The sequence below is a fragment of the Myotis lucifugus genome, unplaced genomic scaffold (genome assembly GCF_000147115.1).
Source record: "Myotis lucifugus unplaced genomic scaffold, Myoluc2.0 scaffold_7, whole genome shotgun sequence".
NCBI classification, from domain to species: domain Eukaryota; kingdom Metazoa; phylum Chordata; class Mammalia; order Chiroptera; family Vespertilionidae; genus Myotis; species Myotis lucifugus.
The window spans coordinates 15,410,594-15,437,465 of NW_005871055.1; the positions used below are offsets into that span (position 1 = coordinate 15,410,594).

Genomic DNA, 26,872 nt, shown 5'->3' on the forward strand with positions numbered 1-26,872 from the left:
TGTTGATGATAGCCAGTCTTATACCACTTTATACTATTTATTATCTTTAGGGCTGGTTATTTAATCTCTTTGTGTTCCAATTTCTTCATCTGTAACACTATTCATAGGACAGATGTAAACATCAAATGAAATAATTGATATTAAAGTGTTCCATAAGAGATGTTATCAATTGTTACATATTACTATCATCAGATCACCAAATGAAGAATCAGTTTTAAGTATATTCATCAAAGAAATTTCCAGTGTACAAGGTCTAGTGGTAAAGTACTGAGATTTTTCTAAATAAATAAGCCTTTAATATCCAGATAAATATTATCTTCAAAAATGTCCTTTGGTTGGGCAATTTGTTATTCTGATAATGTTGCTGTTACTTAAGATTTCTTTGAAATGTATCTCTTGATGCTGTCTCCAAAGCTGTTATATCCTTGGTGGTGGTAACTCTTTATTGAAGTGGATTTTGGTGAAAACCCATAGAGCTACAGGTAGTGAATCTAGGTTGATAAGTTGAATGTGTTTAAAAATCAAAAACACCTTCTATGCCATGAGCTTATTTCCTTGTGTATAGATTCTACTGTACTTTTTAATGTATAATTTTTCTAAAATTCAGGTTCCTGGCCTACACTAATAAATTCCACCATTTAAAGAAATGTGGAAATTGACAACTGAATTAGTTTACTTACTAATAAATTGGCATACTGGGCCTTTAGACCAATGAGAGAAATTTCCTGGGGTGCCATTCCTAGGCCCCTGAATCCCAATGTTAGAGAGCAGTACAGAAATCTGTGCTTAGAATGAACACAGATTGATCGCCTGAGTGATAAGATTATGTAGGTGAGGTTGGCTTTTGGGGAAGGGAGAAATTATGCTTGCAGGGACTTTGAATCTTGGGGAATAAGTTTCTACTGGACTCATGAAAATGATGCTTGGGAACTGCAAATGATAGAGTTTCTTTCTCTGATTCTGTCACGGGCCTTCACCACCCTATTGTCTGTGTCCGAAGGTTATGCATATATGCACACAAATTCTTTGGTTGATCTCTTCCCAACCACTCTCTCCCCACCTTCCCTCTGAGATTCCAGTCTCTTCCATGCTTCTGTCTGTGGATCTGTTTTGTTCATCAGTTTATTTTGTTCATTTGATTCCACATATGAGTGAGATCATGTGATACTTGTCTTTCTCTGACTAGCTTATTTCACTTAGCATAATACTCTCCAGGTCCCTCCATACTGTTTCAAAGGGTAAGAGATACTATGCAGTGGTAAAAAAACAAAAGACTAGAGATTTGAGAGTTTTATGCTGTGTCATCCATTTGTTTAGCAGGGGACTGTCTTGCCCACGAACCATATAGAGCCCACAAAATATTTTGATCTGGCCCTGCCAAGGCATTAGGGGTGAGTTAATTAAATGTTTAACCAAATATGGCAGGCTAATTTTTAAGTTGATAATTTTGTATGGCCCAGGAATAATGGTAAAAATATCCAAATGGCCCTTGGCAGAAAAAAGGTTCCCCACCCCTGGTTTAAAGGCAAGTATATTCCCTTCAGTTAAGTTCAAAGCCTGGGGCAGAGCCCACTAGACCAGTGGTCGGCAAACTGCGGCTCTTTGGCCCCTTGAGTGTGGCTTTTCCACAAAATACCAACTTCTGCGCATGGGCCACGAAGTTTCCATCGCACTGTATGTGCGCGCCCGCACGTGGTATTTTGTGGAAGAGCCACACTCAAGGGGCCAAAGAGTCGCATGTGGCTCGTGAGCCGCAGTTTGCCAACCACTGCACTAGACGCTTGTCAAGCTGGAACTCAGGCCTCAGCAATTTCACCCCTGCTCCTCACACTCTGTCACTCTCAGAACAAGCTGGGCTTTGCATGTGCTATGCTAGCTCCTTCCACCCTCTCTCTTCAGGGTGCAGCTTTTGTGCTCTTCCTGACTTCGCCCAGAACGACCCTGCTCCCCCATGTCCCAGAAAAATTTGCACCTGTGTTACAATCAAGATGTATGTTATAAATACTTCAAAGTTTGTTTCTCTCGTACTTCTTAGTGTCTGCTTCACACTGGCATTGCATTCATAAATAACCAAGTACATACCCTGTATAAATGTATAGTAGTATATGGATGAATGAAGGAATGGCCTCTTCTTAGAGGCCTCTGAAGGGAATTAGACTTGTATTGATAACATCAAGGGAAACAATTAAAATCTGATACATCGAGGTGTGTGATGTGTGTCTCTCTGTGGGGCAGCCTGCCTCCCTAATCAGCTATTAAAGGATTGCCAACAGTGTTCTGCAAATCTTCTATTTACTGTAAATAGTCAGACAAGTTAAGGAAAATCCCTCTGCAGTGTTCTGCTTGGTAAATTCAACCCCACAACAAAATTGATAGAGCAGAGCTATTTCTGTCTTAAATACAAATCCTTAATTCCATTAGAAATTAAGATAAAAAGAAAGAATCCTCTGTTGTTATACACTAATTGAAACCTGCTTCAGAAGACCACCCATGGTTCCAGAAAAGGGGGTTTGCTGTTTAAGTTTTTAAAATTCAAGTCTTTTGGAGAGGCTGATTTGAAAGCAACCATAAATCACACTAATTCAAATGCCATTGGTGGTTCATGAAAGGACCTGACCCTGGCCTGCTTAATCTCCATAACAGATACCGTGTGATCTTCCTCTGGCTGAGATGTGACATAAGCAATGTTACTGTGAACTGCTGACTTGATTCAGTGTAATTATATCTCTAGAATCACATACCAGGTCTTATTGAAAATTCTTAGATATTAAAGATGAGCAAATGATAAATTTAAGCTGTATGTATATACCTTATTGGATGCCAAATAGGTTTTTAAAAATCAGAAAATACCTTATTGAGTTAAAATGGGACAAACAGACAAATTCAGGATGACAAGTAGCTAATAGCAAAGAGATCTTAATAATAGTGGTAATAATGAAAATCTCATTTATGTGACTATAGAATACTTCAGACCTGCTGTTAGAATCTCATAAGCTTGAGTTACTTTTCCCAGCCATTCTACATGGACACCAGTCTACATAAGCCAAGGGGCTCATGGGTCATGGTGTGGAAAAGGGAAAGAAGCTAAAGAAGCTCATGAAAGCCACAGTGTCCTTTAACACCACAGACTAACCAGCTGAGAGAATATAATATTGCTTTAAAATAACCCATTTTTTTGAGGAAGTTTAAAGCCCTCCTTTAAAATCTAATAATACTAGAGGCCCAGTGCACAAATTTGTGCATGGGTGGGGTTCCTCTGGGTGGCCTGCGGGGATCGGGTGGAAACCCGCAGTCCAACGCTGCTTGCAGCTCCTACCTGCCACTCCCACTCATCCCGGCCCCACTGTGCCTACCACAGGCTTGCACCCAATCAGTCCCAATTGGGAGAAGTTCACATCACCATAGCAGCAGTGCTTGCCAGCCATGAGCCCTGCGTCTGGTACCCTCAAGAGGGGAGTGGCCTGCAGGATTGGGCCGAAACTGGCTCTCCGACATCCCCTGAGGGATCCCAGATCGAAAGAGGGTGCAGGCCAGGCCGAACGAAGTACCCCACCAGTGCATGATTGGGGCCGGGGAGGGACCGTGGGAGGGCTCTAGGGCGTGTCTGGCCCGTCTTGCTCAGTCCTGATTGGCCAGACCCCAGAAGCAAGCTAACCTACCGGTTGGAGCGTCTGCCCCCTGGTGGTCAGTGCACATCATAGCAAGTGGTTGAGTGGCCTTAGCATACCATTAGCATATTACACTTTGATTGGTTGAACAGTCTACTGGTCACTGGACGACCAGACACTTAGCATATTAGGCTTTAATTATATAGGACTAGAGGCCCGGTGAACAAAAATTTGTGCACTCGGGGGGGGGGGAGGGGGGTCCCCCAGCCCAGCCTGTGCCCTCTCGCAGTCTGGGACCCCTCAGGAGATAACGACCTGCTGGCTTAGGCCTGCTCCCGGGTGGCAGAGGGCACGCCCAATCCCTAGGTGCAGCCCCTGGTCAGGCTCAGAGCAGGGCCGATTGGGGAGTTGGGGCGCCACCCCCTGTCATGCACAGAGCAGGGCGGATCGGGAGGTTGCGATGCCACCCTCAGTCACGCTCAGGGTAGGGCCGATTGGGGGGTTGGGGCACCGCCCCCTGTCACACTCAAGGCAGGGTCGATGGGGAGGTTGCGGCGCCACCCCCTGTCATGCACAGAGCAGGGCCAATTAGGGGGTTGGGGCGCTGCCCCCTGTCACTCACAGAGCAGGGCCCATCAGGGGGGTTGGGGCTCCGTACCCTGTCACACACAGAGCAGGGTCGATCAGGGGGTTGAGGAGCTCCCCCCTGTCACGCACAGAGCAGGGCCCATCAGGGGGTTGAGGAGCTCACCCTTGTCATGCACAGAGCAGGGCCGATCAGGTGGTTGAGGAGCTCCCCCCTGTCACTCACAGAGTAGGGCCGATAGGGGAGTTGGGGCACCGCCCCCTGTCACACACAGAGCAGGGCAGATCAGGGGGTTGGGGCGCTGCACCCTGTCACACTCAGGGCAGGGCCGATGGAGAGGTTATGGCTCTACCCTGTCACACACAGAGCAGGGCGATCAGGGGGTTGGGGCGCCGCACCCTGTCACACACACAGCCGCAGGGCGATCAGGGGATTGGGGAGCTCCCCCCTATCAGGCACAGAGCAGGGCTGATCAGGGGGTTGGGGCACCTTTCCCTGTCATGAACAGAGCAGGGCTGATAGGGAGGTTGTGGCCCCGCCCCCTGTCACACACAGAGCTGCAGGGCGATCAGGGGGTTTGGGCTCTGCCCCCTGTCATGCTGATCCCGGTGCCGGGAGGCCTCGCTGCTCCGCTGATCCCGGTGCCGGGAGGCATATTACCCTTTTACTATATAGAATAGAGGCCTGATGCATGGGTGAGGGCCGGCTGGTTTGCCCTGAAGGGTGTCCTGGATCAGGGTGGGGGGTCCTCACTGGGGTGCCTGGCCAGTCTGGGTGAGGGGCTGAGGGCCGTTTTCCGGCTGGCGGGTGACTGAAGCTCCCAACTGCTCCTTTTTTTCTTTTTCTTTTTTTCTATTCTGGGCCAGCTTTAGCTCTGAGGCCTTGTTGCTGAAAGCAGGTTTCTGGCCTTTGTTTACCTTCTGTATTTGATACAATGTTTCGGTCAGGCTGGCTGAAGCCCGGCTGACTGAAAGCCGGTTTCTAGGGTTTTGTTTAGCTTCTATATTTGCAACATAGTTGCTTAGAGTTGCAGCTGAGAGGCCGGCAAGTCAGGCGGGGAACGTTGGAGTCTGCCATCACTGGAGCAAGCAAGCCTCCCTGTTCGCTTCAGTGCCTGGCTGCCAGCCGCCATCTTGGCTGGCAGTTAATTTGCATAAGGATATGCTGATTAGCCAATGGGAAGGGTAGCGATCATACGCTAATTACCATGTTTCTCTTTTATTAGTGTAGACTAGAGGCCCGGTGCACAAAAATTTGTGCACTCGGGGGGTTCCTCAGCCTGGCCTGTGCCCTCTCAGGATGACCAGCTGCTTGCTTAGGCCTGCTCCCCAGGGGATTGGGCCTAAGCTGGCAGTCAGACATCCCTCTGGCAGTCTGGGAGCCTTCAGGGGATGTCCACTTGCCAGTGGGGAGCAGGCCTAAGCCATCAGTCAGACATCCTTAGTGCTGCCGTGGAGGCGAGAGAGGCTCCCACCACCGCTACTGCGCTAGCCATCCATGAGCCCAGCTTCTGGCTGAGCGGCGCTCCCCCTGCAGGAGCATACTGACCACCAGGGGACAGCTCCTGCATTGAGCATCTGCCCCATGGTGGTCAGTGCATGTCGTAGCAACCGGTTGTTCTGCTGGTCTGTCGGTCTGCATATTAGCCTTTTGTTATATAGGATAATGTCTTATTATGGGCAAGGCCTCTAATTCAATTTTTTTTATGTAGTTAAAGGGAGGGGCAGAATTTTCACTCAAGCCTGAAGCTAAAATTGCCCTTAGCTCAAAAATCTGCATACCACTGAGACACATCTTGGTGAGGCTCATTCTGAACCCATACACTGTTCTATTATGTGTATAAGTATTGGGATCCATCTTATCTCTTTAGTGAAAGGAACCTTTTGTTATGTTACAATGACTAACTTTATCTCATAAGTTGTGTTTTGGCTTCAAGCCTGCAAGTATTCATGCAGCAACTTCAGCGCTTCTGTTCAACATTTACATGGCATATCTTTTATTTTATTTTCTCTAAATCTTTCTAGATTTTTATGTATTAGATAGGAATAGCCCATGGACAGAGACAGTAGTCTGGCTAAGGCCTGGAAGGGGTGGGTGCAAGGTGGAGGAGATCAATGGGGAAAAAAAAAAAACTAAAACAAAGGAACATCTGTAATACTTTCAACAATAAAGATACATTTTAAATAAAGAAAAATATCTTAGTTGAAAAGAGTTTTATGTGAAATAATATAAGTAATTGCTCTACACTGTACTTTATATTCTCAACTCCTCTCAAAGAGATATTAATTGACCCTATGTCACTTAATATTAATTGACCCCATGTTCAATGACTGCAGGACTGACTTCCACCACACCGACCCAGCACTGACTGCCATGGGGCTGCGATCAGACCCTGCTTTTTTCTCCCGGTCTGTTCCAGACCGAGGGTTCCATCTCCGTGAAACCCGGGTCAGTCTTTGCATCGGGCAAGTGGAATCACTGAGGCCTATTTGAGAGTCGCCAAGGCTGGGAGCGTGATCTCAGAACAGTTAAAAACACGTTCGTGAAGTGATGCTAGGGGTTCTCATTAAAAAGCCCACACGTGTCTGTGCTGCACCAACAGGGTTGCTTTAACACAGAAGCCTCCATCCGCAAGCCCACCGGCTCCAGGAGCAGGCGGGAGGTTGAAAGTGGCCGTGGGTAGATGAAGCCGGTGTCAGGCGACCTGGCAGGTGTCAGCAGCTTGGCTGTCTGAGCCCCAAGCGCGGGGAGACAGGCTCTGACGTCACCACCGCGCGGAGGATTTGACAGCAGCGGCTTCAGAGCTTGTTGCTATTTTGTTTTATTTATCTCTCCTTTTCCCTTTAAACCTCTAGGTTGCCTTGTTGGAGAGAGGAGCAGCCTTTGCAGCCTCCTCGGTGGAGAGCAGGCCTTCGATCTGGGTTCACACGCAGCCAGACAGACTCCTGTTTAGAAACACGTGTGGGTCTTGCATTATTTGCTCTGTTACCCAAAAAGATGGTTTTAGATTCTGGAACATAAATGTGTTTCCTGCTTATCCACCACGGCAGGCCAAGCGCAGCCACAGGCATAGCCACAGTTCTTCACTCCTTCGCAGGCCTCTGTCCAAGGGCGGCGGTGCAGGCGCTTCACACAGGGAGGGGGACGGAGAGCAGGTGGGGCAGCCCTGCTTTCCCCAGACCTTCTGTCTCAGTCCCCATCTTTCTGCTCCGGGTTTGTAGGGTCTTCCTTTTGAGGCAGATTCAGGCGTCTGGGGGGACATGTTTATCACACGCTGTTTTCCGTGAGGGTGGTTAACAGCCGGGTGTTTCTGAATCAGGCTTCCTTCAGCATTGCAGTAGGGGGCGGGGGGCGGGGGGCGGGGAGACAGCATGAAGGTGCAAACACAACCTGTGGGGACTTCTCGCTGAGCGCCTTCTGTATACCTTCTGTATACCTGGTGGGCGTCTCCCCTCAGAAAGGGCGCTCCCTGCGTCTGCGACCAGTAGGTGTGTGTGTGTGTTGTGGGGTGGAGGGGCGGGGGGAGGAGGATGAGGCTGGTTGGCTGCTGCAGTGCCCTCATAGCCAGTGTCAGTGGGTGGGGCAGAGTACCTGGGACCCTGGATTCCCTCTGGGGTTTGCAGAATCTCCCCCTCCCTTTGTTCTCCCATTCTCCGCGGAGGAGGCAGCTGTTGGCAGGCAGCAGGGAGGATGGATCCGCCATCAGACGTACCGCCGGTCCCCCAGGGAGGTTTCCTGACCCTTCTGTGTCAAATGTGGTCAAGTCCAGCTCACCTGAAGCCCCTAAAATAGTCGGGGTGTCCACTGCTCAGAGGCTCCCGTGAGCTCGTGGAGGTGGGCCCTTGGTCATCGGTTATTATTTTTTTACTATATTGTTTCCGTGTGCAGTGATCACACTTCATCTGGAGCAGGGCGGGCTCAAGTGACCCTGTGGAGTGTCTAGGGCGGGGAAGCAGCCGCAGTGCCATGGTTGTCAGTGCCTGCAGATCCGGACCACCCCACTTGGTTTTAAACGCAAACCCGCCTTGGACAGGCCTTCAAGGTCTTTTTTCCTTCTGTCTGCTTACATTCAAGTGCTGGCAGCGCTGGTCCCTTGGTGCCTGGCCTGTCCTCTTCAGATTCAACCTGCAGGACTACTAAGGGAGCCAGTCCAAGGGAGGGGAAGCAGCCTCAGTGCTGATCGCAATCATGGGAGGCAGGCAAGGCGGCACACAGGCCTGGGGTGCCACCTTGACTGCGCCCAGGCTCTCCTATGGCAATGCAGCGCTCTCTCCCTTCGATTGCCATGCGATCACCAGGCGCAGGCCAGCCGGCACCCCTGGCCCCCAGGGTTCTGGCGGTGCTGCCTGGCCTGCCCCTGGCTCTCTCTTCCTCCAATCGCCATGGCGATCATGGGGCAACAGGCCAGCCGGCAACCCCATCCCAGGGGTCCGGGGGTGCCGCTGCTTGGGCAAAGATTTCCCCTCCCCCGATGGAAAGGGAAAAAACTGGGAAGGAGGCCAGCCGGGGCTCTCTGCCTCTGATGCCATGGATTCATGGGGAAGCAAGCCAGCTGGCATCACCGGCCTGGGGGCCTGGCCGGGGCTCTCTCCGCCCCCAATCCACAATGCAATCAGGGATCACCACCGCCTTTGCCCGCCCCCCACCTCTTGCCTGCCACCTGGGTTTCCAATCTGCCTCCCAGCATTGTGGCTACGTATGCAAATTAACCGCCATCTTTGTTGGCGGTTAACCGCCATCTTGGCTGGCAGCTAATTTGCATATCACTCTGATTAGCCAATGGGAAGGGTAGCGGTCGTACGCTAATTACCATGTTTCTCTTTTATTAGATTAGATAGGTTACTGAGGGGAAGGGAGGGAAGAATGAATAAAGGGATTGAGGAAGGAAGGTAAGAAGCTAGGAAGAAAAAGGAAACTCTTACAGTGACCAGTGTTCTTATCTTTTGTTAGTCCACACCTCTGCAGGAGAACAGCCTATTGCCCTCCATAAAAAATTAATACATAAAACTTCTTCCATAAGTCCTTCCTTTTTTGTGTCATAAAATGAAGGGAAAGAAAGAGATCATAATAAAACTTTGATACCAAAGATTCTCGAATAACTCAAAGCATTTTCAGTAGCTTGATATGCCTGAGAAATATAGGCAGTCACTAGTAAGGATTTCAAATCTCTCTCATAAAGTTTGAGGGGCCAAAAGGGTTATATTGGAAAGATCAGAACTTAATGAGACTCTCACATGGGACAGCAAGATGGTGTGCATTCACACCATCAATCACTTTCTTCTAAACATGCAAATAAGAATACCAGATAACAATTTTATTCACAAATAAAAAAGGTATTACAAAACTATTCATATAAGAAAATTCCAGTATGCAAAACAATAATAATGAAATCTAAATTGAGTCAAGCTGACTACCTTAAGGCAATGATATATTTTTTCCTTTTTATGGTTTATATTTTTACTAGCATAGACAGTAAGTAGTGCTTAACCTAGGTAACAGCAACATTAACTTTATCTAAAGTAGAAATTTTATATTTGAAATATATATTCCATATACATAAAATTAGAAAACCCATGCCTTTATATGGTTGTCTTTCAAATCCTTGTCTCATTCTTGTCGATGACTGCTTGCAGCATTAAAAGTCACAATTATGCACTCCCAGCCATGTTATTACTTAATGAGTTTCCAGCTTCAGCACTCTAGCAGCTGTGTTTATTTGAGTGCTATAGGGTATTCCAACAATGTGAAATGCAAAATGGATTTTCCTCAAATGTTTACAAAGAATGTAGAATATAACACTGTATGTGTCTATAGTAGTGGGGTAAAATGTCTTCATCTTAATAAAAATAATCCAGGATTTTTCAAATGCAGTATCAAGTCAAATTGACTTTCAACTCTAAGTATTTATCTACTGATCAAAAGTGAAGTTTCAGGATTTTTGGCTAGTCTCATTCTCATCAATCTAGCTCTCATTCTCCAGCAAGTGTTTGTCTTTAAAGTTAATGAGGGCTCATATGGAAAATATATTCAGGTTACAAAAATGAGCACAACCTTGGCTTACTTTGATCATCCCTCTTTCATAACAAAAATGATCAGATTGCAAACAATGGAACACGTATATGAATTTAAAAAGCATTTTCATAGACATCTTGTGGTCAAGTCCTAAATATTTCACCTGGGTTTCCTAAAGACAATTCTCATAAGAGTTGGTGAGTACCAAAGTTTAAGAACTATTGGTTTATGGTAAAAAACAAAACAAAAAACACAACACACAAACAAGAAGAAAATAGAAATCAATCGATTATGACTGGGTGCTCACACAAAATTGTGAGTTGCCATGAGACACTCTAATTTCGTATTTCAGTTAAATGAACTGAGGTCATGAGAAGGACAAACCCAGGCAAGCTAACATGCACATATCAGAGCCTGAAACTATGGATAGAGAAACTGTTCCAGCCACAGAAAAGGAATCATTAGGTTTTACTAATGTCTTACAAAGAGAGAAACGTATGGGGTGATGTGAGAAGATAATAATGTCCAGATTTTTAATGTTCAGTTTAAATGTTCAGTTTAGGTAAAAGACACTGATTTGGATGGGGTAATTCTGAAACAAAATATTTTAGCACATTCTAACACACTGATGTTGAAAGGTCTTTCTTTTTTAAAAAGTGCAAATGGGACAAAGCTAATGGAATCAGTTAAAAGGCCAGATCTGATCATGTAGGTTTAAGAAAGAAACAATAAATCCTGTTCAATTAACTCCTCTCTGGGCCATAAAAGATGAAGAGAAATGAGCCATCCCCAGTTCATGCCTGATCTGCATTTATTTCTGTCTTGGCTATAGTGATATTTCTAGTGTGTAAATACCAATGTGAGACGGGATGGGGTAAGCATCTGAACAGAAGCTCCACACTTAAATCAGCATCGTCTGGCTAAGATGGGACATTATTGTCCTAACTAAGCTGATGAGATCAGAGGGAACACTGTAATGTCCTGGTCAAACTACATTGCAGCAGTGACAGGCTGTTTACTCAAAGGCTGCTGACAAACTGCTTTTTCTCCTGGTTATATTATGTAGTGTATCTCATAAGATTGTTCACTTGGTGACATGTTTCAGTAGTAAAGGGACCAGATATGTTGTCATTTCTAAATTCCTTAGTATGATAGGCAAAACAAAACAAAAAAACAAACAAACCAAGTTCATAGATACAGAGAACAGGTTGGTGGGTGAGGGGTGAGAGAAAGAAAAAAAAAGACTATCTTAATAAATACTTTTCTATAAAAGAGAAATTCTGCATCTTCTGTCACAGGGACAGAGTAACAGATGCTGCCATACCAACTGATTTCCACAGAAATATGCAAGTCTCTAGAATGTGTGTGTTCAGTGGTTTTGGACTCAGGGTGATGGCGGCCTTTCCCCACCTTGTTCCCTGACGCAGTCCTCTCATGAGTAGCTCCAGCAGGTAGGTGTTTGTGAGCTGCTGGCTGAGGTTAGAAGTGTTGATTCTTAAAAAGACTTGTTTTCCTCTAATTTCTAGTTAGGTCAATTGACTTCAACTAATAAACCCAAGATTTAGGCAGGCAGAATGAAGCCAATTCTAGCCTTCCCAGGTCAATTAGTTTAGATGACAAAAAAGTGACCTTCCTCAAATAGAAACACTCATTTTTGAACCCATTCTACATAAAAACTAAGGTAACTAATATAACATTGACTTTTAGTAGGATAATTGACTATGTGAAATTATTTTACAAGAAAATATAGATGAAAACTTATACTTTGGGTCTTTAGTCTTGTGAAACCACATTCACCTTGAAAATACACACGACTGCATTTCTGGTTCTTGTTATTGGTCCGTAACCTCCCTGGCTGCCAACTCAGTGCATCAGTCTTTGAAGTCACACTTGTAGCACAGAAACTTCTTGTTTAGGAAAGATGCAAAGCATCATGAATGCCTGCAGTCTTGTCCTGTTCTTCCTTGAGGTTTCAGCTTACAGCTGGTCTGGCTCAGAAGCAACTGGTTGAAAGGCTTAAAAAGCCATCAGTTTGATTCAGATTTATATTTCCCCCCAGAAGCCATGCAAGGTCCAGACTGCTCAGTTCATAAGTGTAAGTGGAGGAGTGCGTGCCCCTTGGGTTCCATACGTGCACTTCTAATCCAGAAAGAATGGAGTCCTAAAAAGCTTCCTAAAACAGCAACAGAAGAAGAGCTTTAAAAAACCATACCTTACAAATTAAAGCTGGGAAACTGTAATTGTAAAAAAATCTATATATAAAACGTTTACTAGTAATACACATGAATTTAATCACATACAGACAAGAAGCTCATGTAATGGTGTTCATATATCCAAGTACCCATTACTTTGAGAATAAAATAAAGATTCTATAACAACTCACAGTCACTCAATATTTGCAAACAGTACTTAAAAAAATGATAATGTAACCCAAGCATGTCAAACTCGCCGCCCGCGAGCCGCATGCAGCCCACAACGAATATTTTTGCAGCCCAGTCAATATAACGGTATGTAAGAAACGTTTTAATAAAAATTTTATAACTTAATTTTTACAATATCCTGTTACACATAACTATTAATAACAAACTACAATGTTCACTAATGACTGATTACTATAATCGTGTTGCATTCATTTTCCTTACACACCTTATGTGCAGGCACACCATTTCTCTCCACTAATACTAGCAGCAAATATTTTAGCAGCCGGTTGCCATGTCATTAGTCTTATACTGTTTGGTGTGCACAACAGGAAATATTTTGCTTTCAGAGAACAAGAAAAATAGTTTTATTTGCATTATGCTTATTAATTTGTGCAGTTATTCAGTGTCTGGTAAGTTAATGTTCAAGAAAAAATACTAATTTTTATTAAAATGTTTTATTATTTTATGTTAATGATTACTCATTTATTTTAGTCCTTTGTATTCAGCATGTCTCTATCGAAATAAACCTACGTTTCTATGAAAATTGAAACTTGTTTTTTTGCGGCCCACATAAACTTAAACCTTGTTTATTTGGCCCCTGTTAGTTTTTGAGTTTGACATGCTTGATGTAACCCATAGCAAACAAAGTGTATTAACAAACAATTTTAACCTCATTTAAACATAGAAAACCCGTTTCTGTGTTGTACTCCTTTAAAGTAGGTAAAGATCTTAGGAGCCTTTTGACCCTTATTTAAAAGAACAAAGATGATTAATGAACAGTGCCATTCTTCATCTTTGAATTTAAAACTTACACTAAACTAATGGAGAAAGTTTAGAAATAGTTTGGGAATGAGATTCCCTTTATAATGCTCTCCTTGGAATATTCACACTCTTCGTAGGGCTGATGTCCTCTGGAAAGTGGAGCCCTTACATTTGTCCTTATCACAGAGGGCAGTGACCTCACCTCATGAGGGGACGAGGCACTGGCCAACTGTCAGTACTGTAAGTGTGAAATCTTCATTCTATGCACTGACTCTTCATTAACTTGTATACCACTAATTTGGCATTAGTGACATATTGGATACATTTTTTTAAAAAAATCCCCCTCTAGGCCTAAGGAGATTATCTGAAAATAGAAACTTCTTAAATACTCTCGATCATCAGAGATAGTTTAGTTAAATATGTCAATCAATAGATATAATAATAAGCACATTAACATTATTGTGGGAGGCACATTATACTCATTTTGTCAATAAGGACATAGAGATTTTAACAGATTAAAAAACTAGAATCCAAGTCATTTAATATCTTTCTTACCATTCCTCCCATTGTTTTATGCTGACACTTAAAATGTTGGTTAAAAAAACATCACCATAAAAAGCCTCCTTCTCCCAAACATCATAGCAAATGATGTCCCAAATATCTTAGGTCTGTTCCCTTCTGGGGAGGGAGAAAAATTAAATCATACAGACCTAGAAAGGCTCTGACACCTATTGGCTTTATTCTGAACCATAACTCTCATCATCAGATTCTGGGTGGTCTTAAACCACCCACAAGAAAGCATTTGTGCTTGGAAACAAATGCTGCATGCATTAGAAATCTGAACTTGCCGAAACCCGTTTGGCTCAGTGGATAGAGCGTCGGCCTGCGGACTCAAGGGTCCCAGGTTCGATTCCGGTCAGGGGCATGTACCTGGGTTGCGGGCACATCCCCAATGGGAGATGTGCAGGAGGCAGCTGGTCGATGTTTCTCTCTCATCGATGTTTCTAACTCTCTATCCCTCTCCCTTCCTCTCTGTAAAAAATCAATAAAATATATTAAAAAAAAAGAAATCTGAACTTAACACCATATAAAGACAAACATGCTGTTATGCATTTCACAATATACACGTGTAGCAAATCATATTGTACATCTTTAACTTATACAATGTTATATGTCAACTGTATCTCAATAAATCTTGGAAAAAGAGTGAATAGATGTTAACAAACTGAAAATAAAGTGAATGCCTAGGGAGGAATTTAAAGTTTTATTTAAAATAAAATAAATTAATCCCGTTAAAAAAAAAAAAAAGGTCTGTTATGGCTATTGCTGCTCTTACACATCACCTAAATGGAAATCCAGTGCTTTCCTGAATTATGAATGAGCCCATGCCAAGGAGCCAAGCTGACTAAACATGACCTTGAGGAACTAAAAGTCTTATACTTGCTTCACAATAGTAAGCTGCTGAAATCAAATTTTTAAATAAGTATATTCTCTACGTTGGAGAATTAACCTATTGAGGGAAGTCTGAATTGCTTTTTGGAATCTAATGGATTGGATTCCAGTTAAAAATGTGGCTGACCCTTGAAATAAAGAGGATCAATTTCCCAAAGAGATACAGTTACCCCTATCTCCTATTTTCTTTTGAAGATTAAGCTTCATTCACCAAGTTTCCCACATTAAGTAAATGCATCCCATGAAGAAGTACTTTTCAGAATCTGGAAAATGTTATCTTTTAGAATGGGCTCAAAAGATTATTTGCTGTTCTTTGCCCTAGCTGGTTTGGCTCAGTGGATAGAGCACCGGCCTGCAGACTGAAGAGTCCCAGGTTTGATTCTGGTCAAGGTCACATGCCCTGGTTGTGAACTCGATCCCCAGTAAGGGGCGTGCAAGAGGCAGCCAATCAATGATTCTCATCACTGATGTTTCTATGTCTCTCTCCCTTTCTCTCTAAAAATCAATAAAAATATATTTAAAAAAATACATTATTTGCTGTTTTTAATTTTAGGGTAAAAATGGAAATGATTCATTTTTTGAATTCAGAATGTCTAATTTAGATTTACCAAAATTATGTAATAATTATAACACATCTTATAAAGCTAACTAGAGGCCCGGTGCACAAAAATTTGTGCACTCGGGAAGGGAGGGGGGGTCCCTCAGCCCGGCCTGTGCCCTCTCGCAGTCTGGGACCCCTCGGGAGATAACGACCTGCTGGCTTAGGCCTGCTCCTGGGTGGCAGAGGGCACGCCCAATCCCTAGGTGCAGCCCCTGGTCAGGCTCAGAGCAGGGCCGATTGGGGAGGTTGCGGCGCCACCCCCTGTCACTCACAGAGCAGGGCCGATCAGGGGGTTGGGGCGCTGCCCCCTGTCACTCACAGAGCAGGGCCAATCAGGGGGTTGGGGCTCTGCCCTCTGTCACTCACAGAGCAGGGCCCATCAGGGGGGTTGGGGAGCTTCCCCGTGTCATGCACAGAGCAGGGCCCATCAGGGGGTTGAGGAGCTCCCCCCTGTCATGCACAGAGCAGGGCCGATCAGGTGGTTGAGGAGCTCCCCCTGTCACTCACAGAGTAGGGCCGATAGGGGAGTTGGGGCACCGCCCCCTGTCACACACAGAGCAGGGTGGATCAGGGGGTTGGGGCGCTGCACCCTGTCACACTCAGGGCAGGGCCAATGGGGAGGTTATGGCTCTACCCTGTCACACACAGAGCAAGGCCCGTGGAGGGGGGTTGGGGTGCCACCCTCTATCACCCACAGAGCAGGGCCGATCAGGGGGTTGGGGAGCTCCCCCCTATCAGGCACAGAGCAGGGCTGATCAGGGGGTTGGGGCGCCTTCCCCTGTCACGAACAGAGCAGGGCAGATAGGGAGGTTGTGGCCCCACCCCCTGTCACACACAGAGCCGCAGGGGGACCAGGGGTTTTGGGCTCTGCCCCCTGTCATGCTGATCCCGGTGCCTGGAGCCTTGCTGCTCCGCTGATCCCGGTGCCGGGAGGTATTTACCCTTTTACTAATATAGAATAGCCTGAAGGGTGTCCTGGATCAGGGTGGAGGTCCCACTGGGGTGCCTGCCAGTCTGTGTGAGGGGCTGAGGGCCGTTTTCCGGCTGGCGGGTGACTGAAGCTCCAACTGCTCCTTTTTTTCTTTTTCTTTTTTTCTATTCTGGGCCAGCTTTAGCTCTGAGGCCTAGCTGCTGAAAGCAGGTTTCTGGCCTTTACCTTCTGTATTTGATACAATGTTGCGGTCCAGCTGGCTGAAGCCCGGCTGACTGAAAGCCGGTTTCTAGGGTTTTGTTTAGCTTCTATATTTGCAACATAGTTGCTTAGAGTTGCAGCTTAGAGGCCGGCAAGTCAGGCGGGGAACGTTGGAGTTCGCCATCACTGGAGCAAGCAAGCCTCCCTGTTCGCTTCAGTGCATGGCTGCTGGCCGCCATCTTGGCTGACAGTTTACCACTTGGGTTGCGGGTGAATTTCCCGCCAAAATATAAGATGGCGCGTTAAAATGCCTATATCTTTTGAAGTATGGGTTCGATTGAAATGAAATATTTGGTAATACGCAGTTACAATCGGCCCGAGTTTACACGTTTCCCGCACTCCACCGCAAATCTATATGAACCGAGTTTTAAGACGGCTCCCGCGGAGTACGCGCAATTCACGCGAGCCGACTTAACTCGTTTCCCGCAACCCAAGTGTTAATTTGCATAAGGATATGCTGATTAGCCAATGGGAAGGGTAGCGGTCGTACGCTAATTACCATGTTTCTCTTTTATTAGTGTAGATAAGAACCTTTCATTAATAAATTACATTGTGTAACTTGAATGTAACGCTTCCTCATCCATTTCATGTATAACTTTACATAATAATTTGTGTTGAAAATAACTTTATGCAGATCATAATCACCTTGATAACACTCTTTGAAAAGGAATTAATGTCATTAATGTCAAAAGGAATTAATGTCAATGATTAATGTCATAATCACCTTGATAACACTCTTTGAAAAGGAATTAATGTCACTTATATACTAAACTACATTTCTAAAATTTTACGTTAATGTAACTGTGATAATAGTGCCTATCAAACCTATGTCCTCCTCACCAACAACATAAACAGAAAAAGGTAGAGAATGAGTTGGCTTTTATATAACTAGGTATCAAAATGTTTCATTCCTTAGTATTTACATCACAGAATTGGGGACAAGCTACAAAATTAAGATGAGTGGTAATTCCATTTACTGACAATACTCTGAAATACCAGTAGTGAGCTGGTAGCACAGTCATTTTAGTTACTCAGACTTTTCCCTAACGATGTATGGGGAGATGTAATAGATATTTGTGATGGTAACACAAACAAGTTTGATATCGATGCCAATTGAATTGATATAAAAGAAACTTCAACATCTTGTACTGAAAATGGAATGCATTAAACTCTAAGAGTTCTATGACTTTTATTTTGGAGTACCTGGCAAGGCATCCCATTGGGATACTGAGATTAGTTATGAAGCGGGTGGAGGCCTCTCCATGCATCTCTAACCTATTGTAAGGCCAGTTACCTGCTCTGGACTGCTGGGAGTCCTCAACCCCAAAGGTTTGTGGGCCACAGCCATCCTTGAGACCTACCCTCAGCTAAGCTAACTCTTTTTTTGTTGTTGTTATTGTTAATCCTCACCCAAGGATATTTTTCCATTGATTTTTAGGGAGAGAGGGAAAGAGAGGAAAAGACAGAGAGAAACATCAATGTGAGAGAAACACATTGATTGGTTGCTCCTGCATGAGCCCTGAACAGGGCCCACGCTGGGGAGGAGCCTGTAACCGAGGTACATGCCTTTGACCAGAATCAAACCTAGGACCCTTTCGTCCGCAGGCCGACGCTCTATCCACTGAGCCAAATTGGCTAGGGCTAAGCTAACTCTTAAGTCTTTTCTTATTATCATGAAAGTTATTAAAATTAGGGATGGCTCAAGAGAACAAGGTCAGTAAAAGTCTTTCCCAACTACAGAGGTATGCATTTTTTAAAAATTTATTTTATTCCATCATCATTTTTAAACTGTCTAATTTGTTTGTTTTCTTTCTCTTACTTATCTTTTCTTCATTTTCTTTTTTTGAGAAACAATTTATTTTTGCTCCGGAGACAACAAATGTTTTTGTATAAAATTCCCTATAAATGCCTACAGAATGAGCTTGAAGTTAAAAAATAAAGTACTGCAGATTTAGATTAATATACAACCTAAAAGGAATACATCTCCATCTACACTTTGACATTAGCATGTTCCTGATCTGCGTAGACAAGGGTTCACTCAGGAGCACATGCAGCATGTCCCATAGTGCTGCCTCAGTACCCAGGCCCCTGACTGGGCCAGGAGGGGCACAGAGGGAGAGCAACGCTGGTATTGTGGGGCCTGGGAGCCTCACTGTTCTGCGACTCTGCCCTTTCATACTCAAGGCTGGCGTCATTCTTCCGGAAGAATGTATACCAACAATATATGTGCTTACATTAAGGAAATATTAAACATTAAGTCAAACTCAGCAAGGGCCACATCCTTGCCTGGAGGAAAAAGCAGGGTCAGTGCCCAGGTGTCCCTGAGTGCTTCTCTGCCTCCGGTCTTGCAGCATGCCAGAGAGACCCGTATGCCCGCAGTCGCCATCTCCCCAAACCTTATTTTAAACCCTTTTACCTAGGGTTTATGCGGCATTTAGTCTCAGATCACAACCGACAATTTCCAACCAAACCGGTCAGGCAGTCAGAGCAGAGAGGAAGGAAAAGTATAGCTTTAGGAAACCTAAATTCTCATGAACTTCACATTGAATGAAGTGCCTTTAAGTATTGGGCATAAGAATATTACAGGGAAGAACAAAGGTGAGAAACTGTTTGCAAGATTCTCCTATAACTAACTCTTCTCTCTCAACCAGGAATGGAGCCAGGAGGCACTGTGCTAAGTAGCATTGACTCTTAAACAACACGGGTTTGAATTGTGCAGGCTCACGTATATGTGAATTTTTTTCAATACGTATGTATAGTACTGTAAGTATATTTTCTCTTCCTTAGGATTTTCTTAATAACATTTTCTTTTCTCTCACCTACATAAACCCTATTATACAAAATATATATTAACCTATGTTTTATATTATCGATAAGACTTCCAGTCAATACAGGGGTAGGCAAAAGTAGATTTACAGTTGTTAGTATGGGAAACAGTTTATTCTTGTATTATTACTTATTAATTATTGTGTTATTTTCTATACAAACAACTGTAAACCTACTGTTAGCCATCCCTGTGATAAGCTATATTAGTAGTTAATATTTTGGAGAGTCTAAGGTTACACTTGGATTTTCTACTGTGCAGGGAGTTGTGGCCCTAACTCCCACATTGTCCAAGAGTCAACTGTAGCCCTAACTGGTTTGGCTCAGTGGATAGAGCGTTGGTCTGCAGACTAAGGGGCCCGGGGTTTGATTCCAGTCAAGGGCATGTACCTTGGTTGCGGGCACATCCCCAGTGGGGGGTGTGCAGGAGGCACCTGATCGATGTTTCTCTCTCACCGATGTTTCTAACTCTCTATCCCTCTCCCTTCCTCTCTGTAAAAAATCAATAAAATATATTTTTTTAAAAAGAGTCAACTGTAGTTGGATTTACAAAGACGAATAAAAAAATGTAGCTGCCCTTTATGGCCTTATACATTAGCTGTGAGTTTAAAAGAAAACTCTTAGAATTTAATTTAAAATACAATATATTCTTCTATACACCAATAATGATCTATCCGAAAGAGAAACTAAAAAAACCCCACAATCTCATTTACCATTGCAACAAAAAATTAAGATACTTAGGAATAAATTTAACCAAGGAGGTAAAAGACCTGTACTTAGAAAACTATAGGATGTTGAAAAAAGAGATAGTAGAAGATATAAACAAGTGGAAGAATATACTGTGTTCATGAATTGGTAGAATTAACATCATTAAAATGGCCATACTAACCAAAGCAATCTACAGATTCAATGAAATCCTTATTAAAATACCAATGGCATATTTCACAGATCTAGAACAAATATTCCAAAATTTCATATGAAACCAAAAAAGACCCCAAATAACTGCAGCAATCTTAAAAAAAAAGAACAAAGTTGGAGGGATCACAATACCAGTTATCAAGCTATACTACAAAACCACTGTAATCAAAACAGCTTGGTACTGCACAAGAACAGACATATAGACCAATGGAACAGAACAGAGAACCTGGAAATCAACCCAAGCCATTATGCTCAATAATATTTGACAGTGAAGGCAAGAGCATACAATGGAGTAAAGACAGTCTCTTCAATAAATGGTGTTGGGAAAATGGGACAGATACTTGCAAAAAAATGAAATTAGACCACCAACTTGCACCAAACACAAAAATAAACTCAAAATGGACAAAAGACTTAAATGTAAGTCTTGAAATCATAAAAATCCTACAAGAAAATAGACGCAGCAAAATATCAGACATCTTATGTAGCAGAATTTTCACAGATACAATGCCTAGGGCAAGAGAAACAAAGAAAAAAAATAAACAAATGGGACTACATCAAACTAAAAAGCTTCTGCCCAGCAAAAGAAATCAGTATCAAAATGAAAAGGAAACCCACTGTACCGGAGAACATATTTGCTAATGATACATCTAATAAAGGGTTAATTTCCAAAATATATAAAGTACTCATACAACTCACCAAAAAGAAGACAAATCAATTAAAAAATGGGCAGAGGACCTAAACAGACACTTCTCCAAAGTGAACATACAGATGGCCAAGAGACATATGAAAAAATGCTCAACATCATTAATTATTAGGGAGATGCAAATTAAAACCACAATGAGGTACCACCTCACAGCTGCCAGAATGGCTACAATCAATAAATCAACAAACAAGAAGTGTTGGCAATGATGTAGAAAAAAGGAACCTTAGTACACCACTGGTGGGAATGCAGACTGGTACAGCCACTATGGAAAACAGTGTGGAGTTTCCTTAAAAAATTAAAAGAATGGAACTGCCATTTGACCCAGTGATCCCACTTCTAGGAATATATCCTAAGAAGCCAGAAGCACCAATCAGAAAGAATATATGCATCCCTATGTTCATAGCAGTGCTAAAAAAACGGTCATACATTTACACAAATGGAATACTATACAGCTGTAAAAAAGGAGGATCTCTTACTATTTGAGATAGCATGAAGGTACCTGAAGAGTATTATGCTAAATGAAATAAGCCAGTCAGAAAAAGACAAGTATCACATGATCTCACTCATATGTGGAATCGAATGAACACAATAAACTGATTAATGAAAAACATCCAGAGACATTGAAGTATGCCACAGAATGAGGTATTTGAGAGGGAAGGGGGGAGGGCTGGAAGAGATTAACCAAAGAATTGTTATGCGTATATGCATAGCCCATGGACAAACAATAGTGTGGGGAAGATCTGGGGAGAGGCTGGAACAAGGTATAGGGGGTCAATGGGGGGTGGAGAAAGGGAACATCTGTAATACTTTCAACAATAAAGATAAATTTGAAAAAAATTAAAAAGTATATATTCTTCTTTAACACACAGAAGTTATGAAAGATGGCAAATCTTCTCATCAGGTTCCCCCACATATTGTGGTAGGAACAGAATTCATTCCCTATGGTCTTCCAAAAGTCAATGCTTTGTCCACAGTAAAATCAGTCATTGCCTTACCTGGAGGGACGTCTGAGTTTGAGTGGTTCGGTTAATGATATCCCCACTTGTTTGACCTAGCTGGCTTCTAGTAATTAGGGCATCCTGAGTTCGCACTGGTTCTATCAGTGAATTGTATCTAAACAAATCAGTAGTTTGTGTAACGTTTTCAGAAGAAGCTTGAATTGGAACAGCGCCACCAACCAAATCCTGACTACTGTTTGAATCCAAGGATTCATTTTCTGGATTTTGAGAATAAATATCTTCTCCAGTGAGTTCAGGATAAGAGTCACAAAAGGAGATATCATCACCATAAATGGGATTTTGCATCAGAGGCCAGGCATCCGAAAACTCGCCACAGATGAACTGAGAAAGGGACCCGAAGAAAGATGGCATGGTCTCTCCCACCGGACCTGCATTTCTGAACACATGTTCAAAAGACTTTTAAGTGTTCTATAGGGAGAAAAACCACGACTACAAAGCAACATTCCAACAATACTTTCAAGTTTTCTAGATGAAATAGCAATTTATTGTCAGAATTCCAGTTGTTATAAACTTGCTTTAATACAATAAGCTTAATTCCTCCAATTACTTTAAAATTTAATATACTTCGTTTTAATCAATGTAGTTATACTTAATACAATGTCTAAAACATGCAGTTTCCTGGGTCTTAACTGAATTTGAAGGCTGTTCTAAAATTCTATGAGTACATGACATGTTAAAAATTACTTGCAGATGGCAGAAGTGTCACAAATAATGAGTATAAGACAAAAATAAAATTGAGGGGCCCTAGCTGGTTTGGCTCAGTGGATAGAGCGTCAGCCTGTGGACTGAAGGGTCCCAGGTTCGATTCCGATGCCAGGAGTTGCGGGCTCGATCCCCAGTAGGGGGTGTGCAGGAGGCAGCTGATCAATGATTCTCTCTTATCATTGATGTTTCTATCTCTCCCTCTCCCTTCCTCTCTGAAATCAATAAAAATATATTTTAAAAGATAAAATAAAATTGAGGGTAAAGTATAAAAAATGTTGTATTGGATATTAGTAACCCTGAGAGACTTACCTAATTCGTGCCAAACACATGCCCCCTCCAATGACCAGAATGGCATTAATGATATTAAAAAGTGATGCCCTCATGAAACATTTTTAAATGTTTCACATGAAAATTGGTAAATGAATGTAATGCATATTTGCACAAGGATTATGAAGTTATATTGCTTAAAAAATACCCAGTTACCTCTCCTGAAGTGTGGCCCGGGAATGCACCCTGCAACCAAGAGTCACCTGGTCGATGCTGCAGGAGTCATCACAGCACAAGGATGGGATCAAGTGAACAGGCCCTAGGAAAGACAGCAGAGGTATGAAGCATAATGCTTTTCCTGGGAATGTTCTCTTTAATACCAGTTCAACATCGTTCTTGAAACTTGAACTATTCCCCTTTGGGTAACTTTTTGGGGAATGGGAATATGAGTCTTAATTTTTTTCTCTGTTTTTATCTTTTTAAAAAAATGATGAACCATTTATATTATATACCTAGAGTAGTCAAATTCATAGAGACAAAGTAGAATGGTGGTTGCCAGGGGCTGGGGGAGGGGGAATGGGAAGTTAGTGTATAATGGATACAGAGTTTCAGTTTGGAAAAATGGAAAAGTTCTGGAAATGGATAGGTGGTGATGGTTGCACAATAATGTGAATGTACTTAATCCACTGAACTGTACACTTAAATTTATTGAAGAAAAAATTTAGATATAAAGAGAGATTAGATAAATTAAAAAAAAAATCTTCCTTAGCCCTATAAACTAGAAATAAACACTGTCAATATTTGGTGAACAGCTAGACTTTTCTCTCTATATATACACATATAATTCTAATTTTATAAAACCATAAACATACTAAAGCATACAGGCAAATACAAAGATACACATAAATATAGAGAAAAAGACTTGAAGTAATTATATATTTACATGTACATATATGTTTATGTATATTCAAACTTAACATGAGGATTATCTCTTTACTTTTATAAACAGGAGAATAATATGAAACTAATATTTCCCTTTTGAAAATATATTGAGATACAATTGCAAACCAGTGTTAAGCAAGACAGACACCCAACATACTTTCACCTGAATCTCTCTCAAACAGGACACACCTTGTGCTGTCTGAATACGTGTTATTATGACCATGAAGAACTCACTTGGATTCACTACCAATTAACTCAACAAACATGTGTCATGCTCACTGTGGAATTTCTCAAAATTATTTAAAAGCAAAAGGCACTCCCATTCCTTATAGAAATGGCTGGTTCTAGGACTCAATCAGGGAAAGTATAAGATGAGCATGAAAGAGCCTGAAGGGACTTCCACTTGCCAAATCTAGGAAAATTTGAGCATCAAAATAAATGATTGCAAAGGATTGTAACCCATTGAATGGGGTCCATTAGTCCACACTAATTAAAGTAAATAAATGGGAAGAAGGGGAAATTCTTTCTGACCATAGGATGCCAACTAATAAATGTAGAAAGAATGATGCAATTAGAAAACCAGCAATTGTTAACCATTATACTAATGACTGACTCAGGTAAGAATCATCAGAGAATGCTAAACTACTGGGCCAAAGTTTGGAAGCAATAGGATGTTTACATAATCTCAAAAAATCTCCTACGAAGTTTCATTAATTACCAAAAACAATGATCATTTTGTAGCAGAGAAAGCTTGCAGACACCACCTTAACAAAGTGACCCTAGTTAATCTGACCGAAATGAGACAGATGTACCTCCTGATATGGGGCACTGAGAAATACACAACATCACCTCTGTGGTATTTTTGAATCTGATCATAAAAAAAAATGAGAAAACCCAAACTGAGGGTCATTCTACAAAATTATTGGCCTGCCTTTGTCAAAAATATTGTCATAAAACGCAAAGGAAGATTAAAGAAATATTCCAGATTAAATGAGAGTAAAGAGATAGGACAAATAAATAAGTGTTATCTGGGATTTTCTTTTGCTACACAGGACATGATTGAGACAATTAGGAAAATCTGAATATATTCTGTAAATTATATAATAGCAATAGATTTAATGTTACTTTCCTGATTTAATAAGCATGCTTTATGTAAGAGGATGTTCTTGTTCTTAGAAAATAAACACCAAAGTAATAAAGGGTAAAGGGACATTATATCTGCAAATGATTTTTAAATGGCAAGTGAAAAAAAATGTGTATATATATGTGTATATATACACATGCAAAAATGTGTGTGTATATGCAAAATATACAAAACAGCCCTGACCGGTTTGGCTCAGTGGATAGAGCGTCGGCCTGCGGACTGGAAGGTCCCAGGTTCAATTCCGGTCAAGGGCATGTACCTGGGTTGTGGGCACATCCCCAGTAGCGGGTGTGCAGGAGGCAGCTGATCGATGTTTCTCTCTCATCGATGTTTCTGACTCTCTATCCCTCTCCCTTCCTCTCTATACAAAAATCAATAAAATATATTTTAAAAAAATATACAAAACATGTATGAATATATATATATACATACACACACCACTTAAGAGAGAGAGAGAGAGATAAAAATCATAAAGTAAATGTCAGATGAGATAAATGTTAATATTTAGGGAATCTGAGTGAAAGGTATGGGGGAATTTTTTGTCCTAGTCTTTCAACATTTTTGTAAGTCTAAAAACATGTTAAAATAAAAAGTTAAAAGAAAAAAGGCACGTTACTAAGGAGGAAGTGATTTAAATGGAAAACTGTACTGAACCTAGGCATTAGCATGGGGGGATTAAGCTCAGCATTCTAAGAGGACATGAAACAAGGCTATCTATATATTTAATCTTTCTTTTCAGACAGAAGTTCAGGTGAGGCAGAGTTTGTACAATGCTGTATTTTATTATATTTAAAATTTGAATTTCTATCTTAAGAAATTATCCCTCACTCTGATTCTGTGTCAATGTCATGGTACAGTATCTAGGAAACAATGCTTGGGGCATTTTGAGGATCCAGTAGCTATTGGTAGCTGTCTAAGGGTCTATTATCAGCGTAGACAGAGGCAAAAATAGATCCCCACACACCACAAAGTCTTACATTTCATTCTTAAATATATTCCTAAAATAGAATATAGTTATGATCAGTAGAAAAATAATTATGTTGAAAACTCCTTATGCCACATATGAGATATTAGATCGAAAAGCTCAATCCTGCAATTTCTTGAAAAGAAAAATTAAACAGTGCCAAGAGAATAAGTCCATCTCATCAGGATACATTTCACTTAAAGAATGAGACAAAAGGTGATGTTAGTATTGCTTCAAAGGTGCTAAGAGAATTGGGAAGTGAGGAGAGAGGAGGGAGGCTAGGGCAGGTTTCTAGAAAGGGTTGCTGGACACATCAAATTTTACTTTGCAGAGGAGATAAGGTCATTATAGTGGGGATAGGAGTGGGGAGTGTAAGTGTAGAAACCTTGTGTTAATGAATATAAATAAGTGGCAAAGAAAGTTGGTACTACCTTTGCCCATTTTGCCCACATCAGAAACCAATTCCCATTTGAATTATTTCCCTGAACTTTCATTTCAGTCAATAACCTAACAGGCAATTATGGTTTGTGGAAAACCCTGTCATAGAGCTTTCTCCTCCTTCTTCCTTAAGAAATCCAAGGCATTAAGGTGGATACATGAACTTTAGGTGTGAACCCACTAGAAAGGAAGGGGCACAAAGTCCTCCTCTACAAAAAGTTGATAGTGTTTTAGATTAACTGACTCAAAACAACAAAGACAAATTTGCTGAAAACTTTCAGGATTTTGATCATTATTTTCTTCTTAATATTTAGGT

General features: G+C 42.1%; 1 protein-coding gene across 1 annotated transcript in view; it reads right to left on the minus strand.

Moving 5' to 3' along the window:
* Positions 1 to 11,892: 11,892 nt before the first annotated feature.
* Positions 11,893 to 26,872, minus strand: part of TNFRSF19 (TNF receptor superfamily member 19) — a 93,048-nt gene continuing 78,068 nt past the window's right edge. Inside the window, exons 9-11 of the mRNA XM_006083600.3 lie at positions 23,285 to 23,387; positions 22,073 to 22,472; positions 11,893 to 12,379 (exon numbers count right to left, since the gene is read on the minus strand). Coding sequence (XP_006083662.2) covers positions 12,368 to 12,379; positions 22,073 to 22,472; positions 23,285 to 23,387 — 515 coding nt within the window. The 3' untranslated portion in view covers positions 11,893 to 12,367. The remainder of the gene's footprint in view (positions 12,380 to 22,072; positions 22,473 to 23,284; positions 23,388 to 26,872) is intronic.